Here is a 20,147-nt window from a genome sequence, read left to right as displayed (position 1 = left end):
TTTGACTTCTACAATTTTTTTTTTTTTTTTTTTTTTTTTTTTTTTTTAAATCAGGATGAGGAGTGCTGTCAGCAACAAGTGGCGAAATGAATGGGGTTACGGATTCTCACCTCCACACGTAAGAGAATTAGTAGTTGTTCTCTCTATTAGAAATGAAATTATAAGTGAAATTCATATTTTAAAAATATTCATATATGTAGTTCTTTAATATACGTAAGAGCAATTATAACAGAGTTATAGCGATGAGTAAGTCTTGTAACCGAAATTGCAAAATGACCTGGTGTATCTATTTGTAGTAGCATAACAAAAGATACAAATTTCCAAGTCCCCTGAACTATTCCAATTAGAATGTAAAGAAGATAATCTATTATATAAAAGAGAACGCACAAATCCTTTGTTAGCTCATCACGCTAATACGGCTGAACCAATTTCTTTCATTTTTGGGGGGTTATTAGGATTTGGACCCTAGATGGTTTTTATCATATCACTTTAATTTTTAATTAGCAGTGTCTTGAGATAATTGACCATTCAAGTGTCCATAACGTACAAATCCTTTGTTAGTTCATCATAGGTATAAAAATAAACGTATTTATATGCAACCCGCATGACCGTGTCACTCGGCGGGTTAACATAAATGACAGGCGATATAATGTTAACATTTACTGGAATCTACTATGGTTTTTATCATATCAGTTGAAAGCGAAAAAGTAAAAATTATCTAAGTAACAAAGTTTATTGCGTTCCGGGGTGACCGCAGCGAAGCGGGGCGGGTTAACATAAATGACAGGCGATATAATGTTAACATTTACTGCAATCTTCTATGGTTTTTATCATATCACTTGAAAGCGAAAAAGTAAAAATTATCTAAGTAACAAAGTTTATTGCGTTCCGGGGTGACCGCAGCGAAGCGGGGTGAACGCTGCTAGTCTATATTATAAAAGAGAACGCACAAATCCTTTGTTAGCTCATCACGCTAATACGGCTGAACCAATTTCTTTTATTTTTGGGGGGTTATTAGGATTTGGACCCTAGATGGTTTTTATCATATCACTTTAATTTTTAATTACCAGTGTCTTGAGATAATTGACCATTCAAGTGTCCATACGTACAAATCCTTTGTTATTAGTTCATCATAGGTAAAAATAAACGTATTTATATGCAACCCGCATGACCGTGTCACTCGGCGGGTTAACATAAATGACAGGCGCTATAATTTTAACATTTACTGCAATTTGAAAGCGAAAAAGTAAAAATTATCTAAGTAACAAAGTTTATTGCGTTCCGGGGTGACCGCAGCGAAGCGGGGTGAACGCTGCTATCACTCGGCGGGTTAACATAAATGACAGGCGCTATAATGTTAACATTTAATGCAATTTGAAAGCGAAAAAGTAAAAATTATCTAAGTAACAAAGTTTATTGCGTTCCGGGGTGACCGCAGCGAAGCGGGGTGAACGCTGCTAGTGTAAAATGAATTCAAAATAACAGACGCGCTTTTTTTTACCTTTCTTTCGAGCGACGATAGGAGAGAAGAAAATATGGAGATCGTGAAAAAGTTTAATTCGAGATTTCAACAGGATTACAAGTTTCATGGCCGCTACGTACCGAAGAATCTTTTTGTCCTAATCTACACTTGCCTAGAGACCATACAGTTTAACAAGTCCACACCAAGTTTTAAGCTTAAGTCTTTTATGAGATTCTTTTCAAATAAAAGTTTTTCGAATTTTCCTCCTATTCTCCAAAAATAAGGGTAGTTTACTAAAGGACAAAAATAAAAAAAAATTGATTTTCTCTAAAACTGTTCTAACAATTTTATTAATTTTTCATAAATCAATATTTCATTTAAAATTATGAATATAATAAGTCATTTTTCGGAGGAAAATCCAGAAGGGGTAGTTTATTCTTGGGAGTGAGTTTCTTTCGAATGACTTTCCCAAAAACTAGTCAGGAAATTTTATTCATAACTTATAAATAATTGATTGATTGATTAGGGGTAATGGGGACGTCAGCATCGAAGCTGTGTCCCCATTGGGATTAACACGGCTGCTGAACAGTTTATAAATAAATGTTTTGCTAGCAAACCCACAATATGATATAAACAATTTTTCATTTAAAAGTTCACAAAAGGTAGTTTACTCTTCGGTGTGAGTTTTCCCCTCAGTTAATTTTCTCAAAAATGAGTCATTCAATTTTGTTTATATTTCACAAACAAGTCTTCCGTTAACAAACCTACAAATAGTATAAATCATTTTACAATAAAGAATCCAGAAGAGAGAGTTTACTCTTGAAGTTGGGGCATGGTGTCTCAGTGGGTAGAACGTGCGTGGGGTCCTTGCTTCAAACCCCGACCAAGTAAGTTTCTGGTGGACAACATCATGCGCGTGGGTTTTCTCGGGGTACTACCGTTTCCCTCTACACTGTCACTCCACCAAATGTTCCCACATCATTCACTTGCCTTAATCATTCGGCTCCCTTAGCCTACATTGCAGAATCATGGGACGTTAAATTAAAAGATTTCATTTTTCTTTTACTCTTGAGGGTGAATTTTTCACGTAATATTGTCTCAAAAATAGGCAAGTTTGTTCACAATTCATAAATAAATGTTTCCTTAATAAATCTGGAATAGAGTATAAATCATTTTCATTCATTTATTTATTTAAGTCACAAGTAATTTGTTCGTGGGGTGAGTTTTCTTCGATACGCCTATTATAGTTTTGTTTATTAACAACTACAGCATGATAACGTATGATTCAATTTAAGAAGTGAGAACGAGAAAGTTCATTGTGATAGTCAGTACCTTATATTTAGTTTTCACTAAGTGAGTGCAGACCAGCAATTATCGTTCGTGCTTCGAAGTCGGGAGGTTTGGGAGTAGCTTCTCACAGCTGATCATCCTAAGATTATTTCAGAATTTTCTCAAATGCTCTTTAGGCAAATGCAGGCATGGCACCTTTAAATATAGGCCCTGGTCTACTTTCTTCCACATCCATTCCCACTGTTGTTGTTGCGCTCCAAATGAATGAGTTAGTACATTAAAGGAGAAGTGTAAGCCAGAATCCTACATGACTTGAATATTTTGGAGACTATGACTAGTTAAACATAAACTATTTGCTGAGCAAAACAATATATTCCCATTTAAAATACTACATACGTGTGATACTTTCGCCAACTAACACTTTCGCTTCATGAGACACTATCTTATGGAAAATATTACTACGACTAGGGAGAAGTATGCACCAGTGCCAGGATGTAATGTAACTGCGTAACTCTGTTGCTAACGCTCGAGCTTACATTAATATTTAAAAGTGAAACGCCAAGGACCACTGAGCATTTTACAATGAAAACAAAACAGTAGCATAACTAGTAATAGACTCATATGTCAATAAGAATATGGTTGTAATTATTGTTCACCCTATAAACATAAAACCTACTCGAATATAATCCTCAAAGAAAGGAACTTCTGAATTAAATGCTTTCACAGATCTATGTAAATACAAATATTTTATTCAAGATTGAACGCAATTGTACAATATCAGAAATATATATAATTAAATTAAATCAACTGTGACCTCCAAAGAAAAAAAATTAGAAACAAATGTTGTTTTCAACTACAATGGATTCAGAAATTGTATCACTGATTTCTTACATCACACAATTTACATATAACAACTTATATGTGATAAATTTATAAAAGCTTTAAAATTTTTATGAATGACAAACTATGAAGTTCACATCTTCTAATAGAATTAATTTACAAATTATGAATGGAAGTTAATATTTACACAATTTTTCTATATCCTACTAATATTCATTTAAAGCATAACATCTAAAATAATTGCTCATTAAAAGAAAGATACAATAATCTGAGAGAATGAAACAAGATTTCTTTTTACACTACTGGAATTTTTGTATTTTCTTATATTGTTTAGAATTTTATTTGAAATTAAATTTTATTCGCCCTCTGAGAACCATAGTTACCCATTGAATACAATAAGAAAATTTATGCTCCTTTAAGATTTCTAATATTCTTAAAGCAAGTAAGAATAGAAATCCAAATACTTTGGACAAGAAAATATGTTTGGACACTGATTAATACGAAGACAAACGGAACAATTCCATTCATGTCTGGTTTTGAAAACGCGATGCCATCTAATGAATTTTGAAACACATTTTCGGATCATGTTACATTGATGTGCCGGACGTTTGATACTACTAATAACTAACTGCATTTAGTATACATAAAGCGTTGAGGTGTTAGAACTCTTACAATATCCCCATGAACATCTTCTGAAATTAAAGTTGGATCCCTTTTACAACTGGCATCTTCTTTTCATGACTCTTTATCCTACTAAATTATTTACTTGAACTAGAAGCTATTATAATGGACTGTAATGATTTATATATATTCGAATTATCGTACGCTTGTAGTAATGAAAATATATATATATAAAACAAGTTCAACAAAACGTTTCATTTATTATTAGGCAACTTTCACTTGATTTTATCTTACCTGTACACATATTAGAATGCATGAGTTTAAACAAATAAGAACTTCATTAAAATACAATTATGCATTTCACAGATAAAACTCATATTTTGAGAATTTGGATATATTTATGTAACAATCCAAACTAAAATTATACGGAGATTTAATGTGTTTGAAGAGACATCACAACCATATATACAAATCCACCTCTTCACCTCATCTGAAATTGTAATTTATATTTATGACTTTAATTTTAACATCTCTGTACATGATACGTCTCACAAAAACTATATAAACATAAGTGCTTAGAGAAACGGGACTATATTCACATGAATTTCTAAACTCTGTTGCTGGGGAAACAGACTGACTTCAAGTTGATAATAAGATGATACCTCATGTATCAAACGTAACAAATAAAACACGTACTTCTAAATTATATTGCTGATACTTTTCACTGACCACCTTATAATTCATTCCATTTAGACATACAACGACTAGAGTTCATGCGAATTTCTAATAATCTCACATGACTAAAACATAAGTGTGGTGCCAAGACGTATTTATCAGGTACATTGTTAAGAAACAATTTTATAGTCTGAAATGGATGTACAAAAATATGTATCAGGTATTTATCACAGATAGAAAAATTGTATACCTGTCAACACTGGATCTGCCCTGCTTTCTCAAATTTTCTATTGTTTATGAATTTTCATTTGATTAGACATTTTAAATGATTTTGTATTTAACTCTGTTAAATGAATTATACATCTATAAACATTTATCTCTAATATTCTATATTCTATATATATATATATATATATATATTTTACTCACTAACTTACTATTTAATTTTATTATAAAATCTATAATATATTATAAAACAGTCATATTGCAATATAATCAAACAGTAAATAAAAGTCTATATACCTTTGGTATGGAACATTAATAATATCAAGTTCCTCTTAAAGCATCATTTACGTATTGGAAGATTATCCCATATAAATACTTGAATGTTTTCTCTGTTATTTGTAGGGCCTTATACCTGCACTGCATTTTCCAGTACGACTGGTTAACTTAAAATTAACTAATACACAATTTACCACAAAATAATAATATTCAACATACTTCTACGATAAACTATTAATTATCTAATATATTATACTTGCTCCATATTGAGTTATGTTCTGTAATGTTTTATGCATTATTATGTTCTATAATATAAATTCTTAGGGTGTTTTTTACTGTTTTTTTTTAATTTTTTTCTTTAAAAATCTGGTGTATAGACGAAAAGGGGATAAATATAAATTAATATTTATACTTCTCTCCAGTTATACTGATCGTATTACTTGTCTTTTCCTAAGCACACAAAAGGAAATTTTAGCTTCGATGGAAATAATGCACACAGCTGCTAACGATTAAGTTATTCCATCGGCGTTTACTTTGGTCAACGTTGCAGCTTTAAGTGTCTGGCTACACACTACTGTCATTTGCTTTAAGGACCTTCCGCTTCTGTTGTCGGAGCATTGTCTGAAGAAAAGATTCATCTTTGTCTGAACCGTCTTGTTCTGTAACATTTAAAAGAAACTGCATCAGAAATCTTTATATGTAGTTCTTGTCTGGTGAAACATCAGCAAACAAAAGCAGATACATATGATTATACACAAAAGAAAGAAAAAAAAAATGAAATAGAAGAGATTGAAAAAAAAATGAATTTGGACGTGTTTTCTAATATTCTTCAGATTATCTTATAAACTTTTGCAAACTTAATAATTTTCAATGTGTTTTAGAATAATACTTTTTGCAAAACGCATTAGACAACTTCTAAAATTATTCCCTACAATTAGAGTAACTTACATTGGACTTTTCATTCAATACAGAAAACCTTTGACCACTGATTATAATATATGTGTCTTTGACAGTGGCTATACAATCGTAGTAAAAATATGTTGGAGGTCAAACTTACATACACACTTTCTAAATGCTTTTCATTGCAGCTGTACAAAAGCAATGTTGTCCACGAACAAAGTAAACCGACTAATTGATGAAAATACTTATTTCCTCTGTGCAATTAATCCATTCATTCAAATGGAGTCATATATTAAATTTGCGATATAACCGATTGATTATCTGGAAATTATTTTGTAACAAAATTCTATGTATCTAATAAAAACAACATAATAATTTAGTAAATATGAATATTATCTGGTTGGCAATCATTAAAAAAAAGAAAAATGAAAAAGAAGAAAGAAAATACGACGAATTAAATAGAGGAAGGACGAAATAAGTACGGGCCATTCCATATGAAATCAACAAACCGAGGTGGCTCATGTGTTTTAGATTTTCTTCAAATTTTGTACAAATGTTCTGGTATCCAAACATAGCACACCTGTCAAATTTTACAGCTCAACCTCAAAGGGAACTGCTGTAGAAGCCATTCGAAATTTGGGAGTTCTGTGCAAAAAACACATAAGTCCGCCTTCGACTTAAAGTACTGAAACTGCTAGATCTCTGGAGATATTGAAGCTATTTGAAAATAGTTTTCACTAAAACAATCTTAGAATTTGCAGCAATTAAAACATTGTAGTAATGAACTTTACAAGTGGGGTTAAGCATATGAATTTCACTATCAAAAAAAAAAAAAAAAAAAAAAAAGTCAAAGTTTGGCAAGTATTTCTGAAAAAGACCCACCTAACACCAACCTCAAATTTTCAAACTAAGTACCTCTGGTGTTCCTCTTTAACATATAAAAAACATTAGGAGGGTGTTTTTTGGTATGTTCAAAAAAAAAAAATATATATAACGTAAGTTGAGGGCGAATTTAGGTAGTTTCTGCACAAAACCCCCAAATTTCCGATGTTTGTTTCCAATTTTCCGTGTTGAAAATGTTTATAATTGTCAAGACTGTGGTGATTGAATAATTAAAAAGTGAAACGCCAAGGACTTTGTGCCAGAAATTTGAAACTTCAAGTACCTTTGCTGAAAGAACTCACATTCTGTCGTTAGTTCCAAAATCATGGACGACTATGAAAACTATTGAAACATTTCAAACAACAACAGAGTATCTCGTTCGTGCATTAAAAGAACTGGCTCACTCATAAGATATAAATACAAACAATGGATTTAAACTGACAGAACCCAAATGGAGACAATGATTAAAGATACAGACGACTTCATTGAGATTTTAGTAGGAATAAAATGACAAATTAGCGCAGCATCACTTCATAGCTAAATCCCAGAGCAACTACTTAAAATACACACAATAGAGACTTTGGATAAATCATGCTTAATTATAGTTGATTTTGCTGGAAATTACTCTTGTGTTATTCAAGATGAAGTTTAAGAGTGGCACAGGACCAACATTCTACTCAACTGTGCAGCATTCTAATCTTTGTAAATGCAACATCCTAAGAGATCCTGTAACTTCTGTTATCAAATGTTTCATTATGTTGTGTCCGTGATATGTTAAAGGACGACACAGTTACATTTTATGTTTTCCAAGTTATTCTTTTGAAGTATGTTAACTATGTTTTTCCTCAAATTAAACACGTTATCTACTTTGGAGATGGGTCAGGGTCAGCAGCCCGATATAAAGACATATTATATATATATATATATAAAACTTTGTCAGTATATAAAACTTGAAATATTTTGCTAGAACTCTCAGAAAAAGTATTTGCGATGACATAGTTGAGACGCTTAAATGTCTAGCGAGACGTGCTAGTTTACAGAGGCCACTGGACGACCGGATTGTTACTGTTGCCAATTTCTTCGAATTTTCTCAAACTACAACCAATGCCAAACTACAAACAAACGCTATTTTATGCTAGAATATGTTGGAAACATTTTTCAAATGCTTCAAAAGAGAGTGGAAAAGCCATAATGTTGCAAGAGAAATTAATCATTATGAACACATCAGCCTGTTGAAACTTGAAGTCAGTCGTGTATTATTTTCAGACAACATTCACTCTAAATATTTGAGCAGAACCGAAAGACATTAATCTTTCATGTGAACAATTTATTGCGTGATTTCTGAAGAGAAATGGTGGATTGGAGAAATAGTTGAGAATTCACAAGAACATCGTGACTAATGTGAATTTCCTTCATCCCCATGGACCCACGAAAATGTTTTTTCTGGCCAAAAACTCCTGCTACATGCTCGATTCCATAAGAAAACTGCATCATCAATGTTGGAGTACCCAGTATTTTAACTGATACTGGCCGAAATCACAGCATTTCTGAAGAAGATATTCAAGCTACTGAGAAGACCTTCTCTAAAATTGGTGATAAGAGATCTTAGGCTCAATATTTCAAATTGCTTACAATCAACCAAACATGTGAAAGTTATTTGTGTATTATATAACGATAGTTCACTATTGTTCCGTGTTTGTTTTATTAAATCAAACAGCACTATATAGGCTGCGTAATAGGCACATATTGTTTTAAAATAACTTTATAAATTATATTTAAGGAAGAGTTTTTACTTTTTTTTTTTTTTTTTTTAATCAACCATTGCAGAGGAACATACTTAGCCATGCAACTCATATTACTAGAAAATTAAATAATATGAGACTTGAATATTTTTTTTTGCCTTCAACATATCAAAAAACATCCTCCTATTGTTTTTATATGATAAACAAGAATACCAGAGCTACTTATTTTGAAAATTTGAGGTTGATGTTATGTAGGCCTTTTTCAGAAATAATTGAGAAATTTTGACATTCTTTTTTTTTTTTTTTTTTTTTTTTTTTTCTTCTTTGACGGTGAAATTCATATGCTTACTGACACTGACACTCAATCCAGCATTTCAGGGCACTTCATCACTATTGCAAAAATTCTGTGTCTGAATTAAAGGTGTTTGCAGGAATACTATGTCCTTTTTTAGAACCATGTTTGGCTAAAATACAATGCTCCTTTTAGATCTTCTGGGTTTTACGAATGAGATACTCCGTTGCTTGAAATGTTTCAACAGTTTTCAAAGTCGTCCATGATTTTGGAACTAATGACAGAATCTGAGTTCTTTCAGCAATGGTACTTGAAGTTTCAGATTTCTGGCACAATTCATTTATTCAGTCACCACATCTTGACAATTATAAATATTTTCAACATGGAAAATTGGAAACAGACATTGGAAATTTGGGGGTTTTGTGCAAAAAGTACCTAGATCTGCCCTCAACTTACATTGTTTGTTTTTCTTGAACATACCAAAAAACACCCTCCTAATTTTTTCATATGTAAAAGAGGAACACCAAAGCTACTTAGTTTGAAAATTTGAGGTTGGTGTTAGGTGGGCCTTTTTCAGAAATACTTGCCAAATTTTGACATTTTTTCTTCTTTTTTCTTTCTTTGATAGTGAAATTCATATGCTTAAACCCACTTGTAAAGTTCATTACTACAACGTTTTAAATGCTACAGATCCTAAGATTGTTTTAGTGAAAACCATTTTCAAATAGCTTCAATATCTCCAGAGATCCAGCGTTTTCAGTACTTCAAGTCGAAGGCGGACTTTGCACAAAACCCCCAAATTTCGAATGGCTCCTACAGCAGTTCCCTTTGAGGTAGAGATGTAACATTTTACAGGTGAGTTATGTTTGAGTACCACAACACACGTACAAAATTTGAATAAAATTTAAAACATATGAGCCACATTTTAGTTTCAAATTTGGTGATTTCATATGGAATGACTCATAAAGCAAGTAACTAATACATCAACAGAAACACTTTTCAAATAATGGAAACATCCCATGTACTTCAACACACAATCTTTGTCGAAAATATAACATTTATAGAGTACTAGGACTATGTTGTGTTGATACGGTGACGGGTAATAATGAGTAGTACGCGTAGCAGTGTAGTAAGGATTCATGTTCGCAATAGGCCAGACCTTAGTGGTACAAAATTCGAGACCTTTCCAATTTTTGAAGAAGGCGAACTGTGGATCCACAGTTAGTTGGTGCAAGAGTATCCAAGACTATTCGCATGTTATCTATACTAGTTGTCACCCCAAGCCCTCAGCTCACTGTATACTGTAGGTTATAACCGTTCTTAATTAGAAGTTGTAACTGCTTACATTTTTTTTTTTTTTTTTACCAACTAACTTTCGGTTACACAAATACTAATGCTTAAATTTTATTTTTTGGTTGTGGTTTTTGTCTTAATGAAAAAACGGCAAAGCAGTTCATATTCAGCATTATCACTATCTATTTTCAAATAATTAAATTGAAATAATACAGTTTCAGTTGCATTAAACCGTAAAAATAAATTACTGTAGTAATACACAAATATTAACCCTCACACTACCAACCGTGGTATATTTTGTGCCCACCACAGGATGTTTTTTGTAATTATTCTTCTAATCTTTTCTTATATAGCCATTACTCGACATGTTTAGCTAAAGCACATACCTTACAGTGGTGCAAATTAAACGTTAGTGTGTATCATAAATTTGGTATTTTAATCGGTCAGCTCAAAGTACCCCCTTCCCGTTGATAGGAGATATGACTGACATTTAGAAGTGTCACTCCTAGATGGCAGTATAATAAATAGCTGTTAGTCTTATTCCGTGTACTCTATTTCAGTCATGGGGGGCGCGATGGCTCAGTGGTAGAGCGTTAACCTCCGGTGCTTGGGGTCCCTGGTTCGATCCCAGCTCGCGCCATGTGGACTTTGTGGTGGACAAACACCGTGCTCGTGGGTTTTCTCGGGGTTCTCCCGTTTCCTCCCACCTTCTTCATTCCACCATTTCACTCATCTCTCATCATCACCGTCTTCTTTAGCCTAACGGCATAACCGTGGGACGTAAAACTTAAAAATTTCATTTCATTTTTTCTATTTCAGTCTCTGTAGATTTTTGTGAGTTTCTAATTTGTTTCTTTTGATATATTTAATCTTAACAAGTGGGTACAAAATGACCCTTGGTAGTCCAAGTTACAAAAAAAATACCTAGGTAGTGCAAGGGTTAATGCTCAAATCTAAATATGGTTACGGCCTTATTCTATTTTGAACCAATTAAACTGAAACATGCAGTTTTCATGTTGCAATTACATCGTCACAATTGTTTTAAATCTGCAAACTGCCGGCATTCTAGTGTCATCTATTGGTGTCAGGCAGACAGCTCACGTAGCGGAATGGCAACTGGGAATTTTAGGAATTAATGTTACTCACAGACTGAGACGCTTTCCTTTTATAATAAGATTTAAGACCAACAGAGTCCAAGGCAATGACGGCATAGAGAACACGCAGTAAAACATTAGAGGAAAACAATAGGAGACGAAAGTAAGCTTAGGTGAGATGGATCGTTGAACATTGCAGAGCATTTCTACAAAGAACCGTATAGGTAATCCAACACAACTGACTAAAGAACTCAATCAGAATGTAGAAAATTTCTACAACCACAGTCCAACAAAAGTTTCATAACCTCAAAAACTTGCAGCTGGGTTGCGATTTCGAAACTTCCGGTTATCCAGATAGATTTTTTCGAATTTTCTTCCTACCCCTAAAAATAAGAGTAGTTTACTGAAATATGAAAATCAAAGTTAGCGATTTCCTAAAAAACGACTCAAACGATTTTATTTATATTTCATAAATCAATCTTTTCAATAAGAACCCCATACTATGGTATAAATGATTTCCTCGGGGAAAATCGAGAAGGGTTAGTTTACTCTTGAGGGTGAGTTCTTTTTCCGAGCGATTTCCTCAAAAAACGACTCAGGTGATTTTGTTCATATTTCATAAATAAATATTTCATCAATAACCTGACAATTCAACATAGGTCATTTGTCCTAAAAACAATATGAGAGATAGTTTGTTCTTGGGGATGAGTTTCTTTATCGGACGATTTTCTCAAGAACGATTTAAGCGATATTGTTCATATTTCATAAATAACTATCATGTTGCGTTAATTACTACTTACGAATAAATTCACAAGAGGTAGTTTACTCTTGTGCTGAGTTTCTCTCCAGAAACTACCTTCTCAAAAACGAGTCAGGTTATTTTGTTCATAATTCATAAACAAATGTTTCGTTAACATTCGTATCATGTCGCATAAATAACTTCCATGAAAATATCCACAAGGGATAATTTACTTTTCGGGTGAGTTTAAGTTTTGTTGAATATGACTTCAGCAATTTCGTTGTTTTATATACAAACTAGCCTTTGGCTAGCTGGGGGCTCCGCCCCCAGCCCCCCCACGTTTGCTCGGCCTACGGCCTCGCATTTCTTATCTATCAGCCTTTGCATCAACAGTGAATTTCGTGAACTTGCTCTTCATATTTCCTGAATCTGCCCGTCCGGAGGCTCCGCCCCCACACATTGTCTTTGCTCGGCCTACGGCCTCGTGAACCCATAATTCTATCGTTTCTTTTTCTTATTTTAATTATCTAAAAGATAAGATTTTGTATCCCAAGAAAACGCCCATTTAAATAGCATGGGAATTTCTTCATCCCCCCTTTAGACCCCTAAAAATTAAAAGTATTCATTTTTGGCAATTTTCATCTCGGTTAGTCTTCGAAGGCTACAATCATGCCAAATTTCATCGTTCTAATCCCGCCGGAAGTGCCTAAACATTTTGGGGTGCAGAAGACGTCCCATATAAATAACATGGGAAAGATTTTTCGGTTCCCCATAAACCACTCTACGGTCGGAATTTTTATTTCTGATGATTCACTTAGGTAACGCTAACGAAAACGTACAAGCATACTGAATTTCAAGTTTTTATTCCAAGTCTAAGTGCCTAAAACATGAGATTATAGGTCCAAAAGAAAAGGCCCATTTAAATAACATGGGGAAATTCTTCATCCCCTCTTTAGACCCCCTAAAAATTAAAAATATTCACTTTTGGAAAATTTTCCTGTGGGTTAGTTTCGGAAGGCTACAATCATGCCAAATTTAATCATTGTAGCCCTACAGGAAGTGATCAATAATTTATGTCAGCTCATGTAGTTTTATGTATAGTTAATTTAATAATTCTAACGTAAGGCGTAAGTCATTATTTTATGGAAAAAATCTACCAAGAATACTTTACTTTTGGGGATGGGACGAAATTATCCAGAAATGCCTTATAATTTCGTTGCTATTTCAGAAGGAAATGTTCCATTAGTGACTGCAGCACAACATGATTTAGTTTAAGGAATTAGTCCCAGAAAATTTAGTGCGGTGGTCCGTATATTTTACTATATAATAGAGTACACTCCATCTCCGTACGGTCCAACTAAAAATTATTCTTAGTTACGTAATATTTTTTATATTATATATATACGTATATATATACGGGTGGTCCTCATTTTTCGACGTTCGAATTTTTCTCTCTCTCACCACCTAAAATGGTTCCACATCAAACCAAAGTAACCCATGAGAAAACTTAGCTCAATTGAGTAATATTAAACGGTGTCCCAAGTGACCCCAACTTTTGAACACATTTGCAATATACAAGATGAGTCAAGGATACGTTGTAGGAGTCGAAGAGTTAGAAGGAGTGACGCCATATCGTGGACAGGAGTAACAGAGGTAGAACCAAATCTGTTTCTGTATGGTAATATCATGGCTGCCCTTTTGGATTTAGACCCAAATTTTAGAATAGGAAAAGAGCCATGTTGGATTGATTTGCATCACAAACTCACATTTGACGTCATTTCGAACTTATCAGTAATCATCTAATAGTTATTACCTTCATAATATCTATTTATTAACTTACAAGGTACGTTTGCCTCATATGGTATACTGTAAATGAATTGAAAACTTGGGGGAGATTGGGACACCATTTAATATTATTTAATTGAGCTCCTTTTCTCATGGGTTATTGTCTGATATGAAAGTATTTTAGGAGGATGAGATTAAAAAAAAAACTCGGAAGTCAAAAAATAAGGACCACCAAAATATATAAACAAAAATAGCAATTGAATAATTTATTTTCGCACAACTTATGCCTTTGACTTTTACTAATGTCATCGCCTTATAATGTCGGGAATGAGTAAAATTAAGGCTGGAAGGTGAGAAACTGTCCACAATGTCCAAGTAAAATTATTCTTAGTTGAAAAGCATATAAATATATAGAATATTTGAAAGTAATAGTGGAATATTGTATTGTCACCTGACTTTTGTTGCTGTGCTAAATTCATCATTGTATGACATCAAGAAATGATGTAAATTAAATTGCAACATTTGGTTTCTCGTTGAATCATTGAGAGTTAAAGGAAAGCATGTAAAAATCTTGACCTACGCATTCAATGAGTTTATACTAGTGCTGTTGAATTTTTGTGACATTTGCGGTTTTCGGTTTTTGAGAAAACCGATTTTCTGAAAACCGAAAACCGCAAATGCGGTTTTCAAAACCGAAACCGCAAATGCGGTTTTCAAAACCGAAACCGCAAATGCGGTTTTCAAAACCGAAACCGCAAAAGCGGTTTTCAAAACCGAAACCGCAGATGCGGTTTTCAAAACCGAAACCGCAAAAGCGGTTTTCCAAACTGAAACCGAAAAAGCTCTTTTCGAAAGCGAAAGCCGCCCGAAACCGTGTTTGCGGTTTTATAAGGGATTGTCCTTTTCAAAGTAGAAACAATGTTTGCTGTTTTTAATTACACCTTTTAACAATTGTGAAAGCATCTATCGATCGAGACAAATGTATTGATTTATATGTGTGTTTTAACTTTTTTTATTTGCTCCAAGACTATTATGGTAATATGTGCAGCATCAGTGCGAAAGGGATAATTCGATGGCTGTACAAGTCACAGCTAAATTAGGGTGACAAATACTGACGTTCGATCCTTAGCTTCTTTTTTTTTTTTTAGTTATTTCTTTGACGACTATTCAATGTACTTTTCGGCTGCAGGGAAGCAAACTGGACCCCATCTGATTTTCATATATGTTGTAAATTAGACCACCAGGAACACGGATCTGAAGGAATTTTGACATTTCGAATGTCGGAACTCGAGATATTCGAACATAAATTGACCATGGAAGCAAACTGGACCCCACCTGATTGTTATATATTTTGTAAAGTAGACCACAAGGAACACGTATCTGAAGGAATTTTGACATTCCGAATTTCGGAACTCGAGATATTCGAACATCAGTGAAAACGGAAGCAAACTAGACCCCAACTGATTTTTATATATTTTGTAAACTAAACCACGAGAAATACGAATCTGAAGGAATTTTGACATTCCGAATTTCGGAACTCGAGATATTCGAACATAAAGTAACCAGGAAGCAAAAAGGACACTATTTGATTTTTATATATTTTGTAAACTGGACCAAAATTAGCAATTATCTGAACGAATTTTGACATTCCGATTTCCCGATCTCGAGATACTAGAACTTATACAGTAGTTTTATGTAATATGTATAAAAGTAACGAAGAAAGTTCTGTCGCTTTTTGACCTATCACTTAGAGCATAGATATGTCACCAAAGACGTACCTGGAAGATCAAAAATAGTACCCATCAGTATCAATGACCTTCTGCCAACGTTCGGGATGGGCATGGATTCCTTCGCGGTAGAACTTGGTTTGCCGTGAAGCGAAGAAGGTATCAAGTGCATTTAGCACCTCTACTACGGAGTTGAACTGGAGTCCTCTAAAGTGAGTGTCCAAGGAAAGGAACAGGTGATAACCGGACGGTATAATGTCCGGACAGTATGGTGGATGCAATAGTGTTTCCCATTCAAGGTGTAGGATGGTGTTCCGGCTCATTCTAGCTATGTGGGGCATAGCGTTGTCCCGTAATGGGGGAACCCCTTAGCGATTGAGAAGTGTTGGCTCCAGGGTATTGAGTTTTTCTTGAACACGGCTCAACTGCTGACAGTAGACAGTTGCATTGATGTTCTTCTCTGACCGCCCGGTAGCAGTTCCCGATGCACGATGTCGTGAGCAGTCCACCAAACACACAGGAGGACTTTCTGGCCCGGAAACAAATCATCTGGGACACATAGACCCAACTTGTAGTGCTTCCCAAATTGATGGAGGTGCTGGCGAATGGTTTCTCGACTAACACTGAATGTTAGCACCAGTTCCTCACATGTCTGTTCGGCTCAATTGCTACCTGAAGATCCTCATTTTGTACATGTGTTGGTCTTCCGGCACGTGTGGTGCGTCTTTCGTGAGTGTTTCGTCACCGTTCTTAAACTTGCTAAACCACTCTTGCACTGTCTGCGTAATCACGACACCCTCACCAAAGGCCTGAGGTATCTTCCGCCCCGCTACAGTGGCGTTTGATCCAAGTTGGAACTCGTACAGCATACACGCCCCTATGACGCTCTGTGGAGGTTCCATATTCACTCCGTCCTTACATACGTTTACGTTGTAACTGAACTTCCACAACCAGGTAGAATGTCGGATATACCCACACCAACAACTGATCTTCGCCTTATCTCCATTCGCATTAAACTCACGGTATGAGGGTCAATTTTACACAGAATTCCACAAAAAGCGACAGAACTTTCTTGGTTACCTTTATATATCTCTCAGGACATAATATGTTTCGTATAGAGAATATTGTTTTTTTTTATATATAGCGTCTATATTAAACTTTAAGTTTTAATATCTCGAGTTCCGGAGGTCGGAATGTCAAAACGCCTTCAGATTCGTGTTCCTCGTGATCTAGTTTACAAAATATATAAACATCAGGGGAGGTCCAATTTGCTTCCCTGCATCCTACTTTTCAAACGAAACAGTTTTCCAGATTGTACATTTTGCTTCAAACTGAGTTCTGCCCTGGCTACGAAACGTAAATTCGCTTCTATAAGAGTCTTTAAAGTTACACTTGAAATTGTCGATCGGCATTCTTGTAGCTTGTGAAGGTATGAATAATTCAAGTATGTTTGTTACAACATCTACAAACGAATATTCATTCGTATAGAACCTCCAATACATTACATAGAAAACACATGAAATATACAAAGAAAACCATTGTGCATTAGAGCAGATCTCTTATTAGCAAACGATTCTGCACACGCGCACTGCTCAGATAGCCCAGAGCTTGAGCCTGAGCGCGAGTCCAAATTTAACTCAATCGCGATTGAGATTGTCAAAGGTGTAGCGGTTTACGGGGAATATATCATACCAACACTTTATCAACTAAGTTTTCTTAGATTTTTCTCCAACCCCAAAAAGCGGGTGGTTTTTCGTGATTAAGATATGTTTAAGCGGGGGACGAATATATAACCTAAAAATCGGGTGGTACCCGCTAAAATAGGGTAATAAGCCAACACTCAACACTCAGAGATATAATAAGGTATATCCCTATTTAAGATCACTACACATGCAACTCATGAAATTCAATTTGAAATATCATCCACTTAGACTGACATCTTTTATATTATTATTACTCTCTCCCCATATTTTTAAAAATAGTACTGCCACTCTTTCTTTTGTTAACAAAAAGGCACCACCTCCCTTTCTTAATATAAAGAAAGAGAAAAGAAAGAAAGAAAATCTCTATCGCAATACACAATTTTTTTGTTGATTTGTTGCCACTCCGATAAATGTGAATGTTGTGGTTTTGCATGTGTCGACTGGCTTCTTATCGCAAGTCCCAGTCACCTGCAATAGTTTATACTAGACGGAAACACCGATCATATTTTATTTTGTATCTTTTTACTTCCCAATAACGATAGCCGTGCCTCTTTGAGAAATTGCAGCTTATTTTTTTTTATTCTGCCAATTGTAAAAGTATAGAATTTCCCTACACTTTAGGACATTTTAAGAAAAAATACCTTCTTTTCCTTCTGCAAATTTTGATCATTTTCCCCTAAGCCGCCGAGGGAAATTTCCCTCCATCTGGCAACTGAGAGCCGGTGTGGGGAAAGATTCTTTGCTGTTTTCTCGTCGTTACTTGATATTAGTGCTGTAGAATTTTTGTGACATTTGCGGTTTTCAAAACCGAAACCGCAAAAGCCGTTTTCAAAACCGAAACCGCAAAAGCGGTTTTCAAAACCGAAACCGCAAAAGCGGTTTTCAAAACCGAAACCGCAAATGCGGTTTTCGAAACCGAAACCGTAAAAGCGGTTTTCGAAACCGAAACCGCAAAAGCGGTTTTCAAAACCGAAACCGCAAATGCGGTTTTCGAAACCGAAACCGTAAAAGCGGTTTTCGAAACCGAAACCGCAAAAGCGGTTTTCGAAACCGAAACCGGAAATGCGGTTTTCAAAACCGAAACCGCAAAAGCGGTTTTCAAAACCGAAACCGCAAAAGCGGTTTTCAAAACCGAAACCGCAAAAGCGGTTTTCAAAACCGAAACCGCAAAAGCGGTTTTCAAAACCGAAACCGCAAAATCGGTTTTCAAAACCGACATTTCGGTTTTATGAAATTTCACTTTTTTCAAAAACCGGTTTTCGGTTTTTTCAAAAACCGATTTCGACAGCACTAGTTTATACCACCTTCATTTGCTTTTCACGTGCAGTTTCTAAATTTGCTCTTAATAAATACCTACAAATGTCACTGCAAATGTCCTACAAATGTGACTTTTATAGAGTGATCATTGGTGTATTGAGGTATCATGCTCTTCATGTGTGTGTTTTAGCATATGATATCAAACTTTATCTTTGGTTTTATGTATGATTTTTTGCACACATATACCACTGGAACAAATTTTATCATAATAAAATTGTATAATTTTAATAATAAGAAATCAGTTTATTTGTAATCGCCTCTTCTTTATAATTTTGCACAGTGTGGGTCCCTGTCACCACGGCATGGCGCGTTCTCAGGTTGCGGATCGAGGAGAAGGCCTCTAGATATAGAGGTTAGCTGCGAATATACTGAATAAGCAGTCGCGGACAGACGACTAGGAGTGGTCCTCCAGCTTGGGGGTTTGGGTAAGGCTAACACCCTCATCCTGTAAAAAGAAAGGTACTTGTTCAGAAACATTCACAAAAGCCTCGGACAAGGACTGATAACTTGGCACGACATCAGCAAAAGAAAATGGACATGAGATTTGGAACATGGAATATTAGAAGTCTTTATAGGGCAGGCGCGTTAAAATCTGTAACGAGTGAGTTAGAGAAATACAGGATGGACTTAGTAGGAGTTCAGGAAGTTAGGTGGGAAGGAAGTGGATCTGAGAATTCCGGAAATTTTACGTTCTTTTACGGGGAAGGAAATAAAAATCACCAGTTAGGAACAGGGTTTTTCGTTCACAAACGAATATTACCAGCAATTAAACGGGTTGAATTTGTTACTGACAGACTTTCTTTTATTACTCTTAAGGGACGGTGGTGTGATATTATTGTTTTAAATGTACATGCTCCAACTGAAGATAAGGGTGACGATATAAAAGATAGTTTTTACGAAGAAGTGGAACGGATATTTGACCAACTCCCGCGATACCATATGAAGATTCTATTAGGGGATTTGAATGCGAAGGTAGGACGAGAGGATATTTTCAAACCGATTATAGGGAACGAAAGTTTGCATAAGGAAAGTAATGACAACGGTGTTAGACTCGTGAACTTTGCAACATCCCAAAACCTAATCGTGAAGAGTACAAAATTCCCACATCGCGACGTTCATAAATACACTTGGACATCACCAGACGGAAAAACACATAATCAAATTGATCACGTTTTAGTAGATAGAAGAAGACAATCTAGCATAATTGACGTCCGGTCGTTTAGAGGGGCTGATTGTGACACTGATCACTACCTGGTAGTAGCGATAATACGGGAGAGATTATCG

At 34.9% G+C, this 20,147-nt stretch overlaps 1 protein-coding gene and 1 non-coding gene across 5 annotated transcripts in view; one reads left to right on the top strand and one right to left on the bottom strand.

Annotated features, from left to right (window-relative positions):
- Positions 1-3,481: 3,481 nt before the first annotated feature.
- The window catches only part of LOC145688497 (epidermal growth factor receptor kinase substrate 8-like), a 379,489-nt gene continuing 362,823 nt past the window's right edge, over positions 3,482-20,147 (bottom strand). For all 4 annotated transcript variants that reach the window (XM_081762831.1, XM_081762832.1, XM_081762833.1 and 1 more), the window contains one exon: positions 3,482-6,048. In XM_081762831.1, coding sequence (XP_081618957.1) covers positions 5,954-6,048 — 95 coding nt within the window. In that variant the 3' untranslated portion in view covers positions 3,482-5,953. The remainder of the gene's footprint in view (positions 6,049-20,147) is intronic.
- TRNAR-CCG (transfer RNA arginine (anticodon CCG)) lies at positions 11,067-11,138 on the top strand. Its single transcript has one exon. It is a non-coding gene; the product is annotated as a tRNA-Arg (tRNA).

Source organism: Thermobia domestica, chromosome 6 (assembly GCF_964235325.1).
Source record: "Thermobia domestica chromosome 6, izTheDome1.hap1.1, whole genome shotgun sequence".
Lineage (NCBI taxonomy): Eukaryota > Metazoa > Arthropoda > Insecta > Zygentoma > Lepismatidae > Thermobia > Thermobia domestica.
This window is presented reverse-complemented; position numbering and strand designations above follow the sequence as displayed.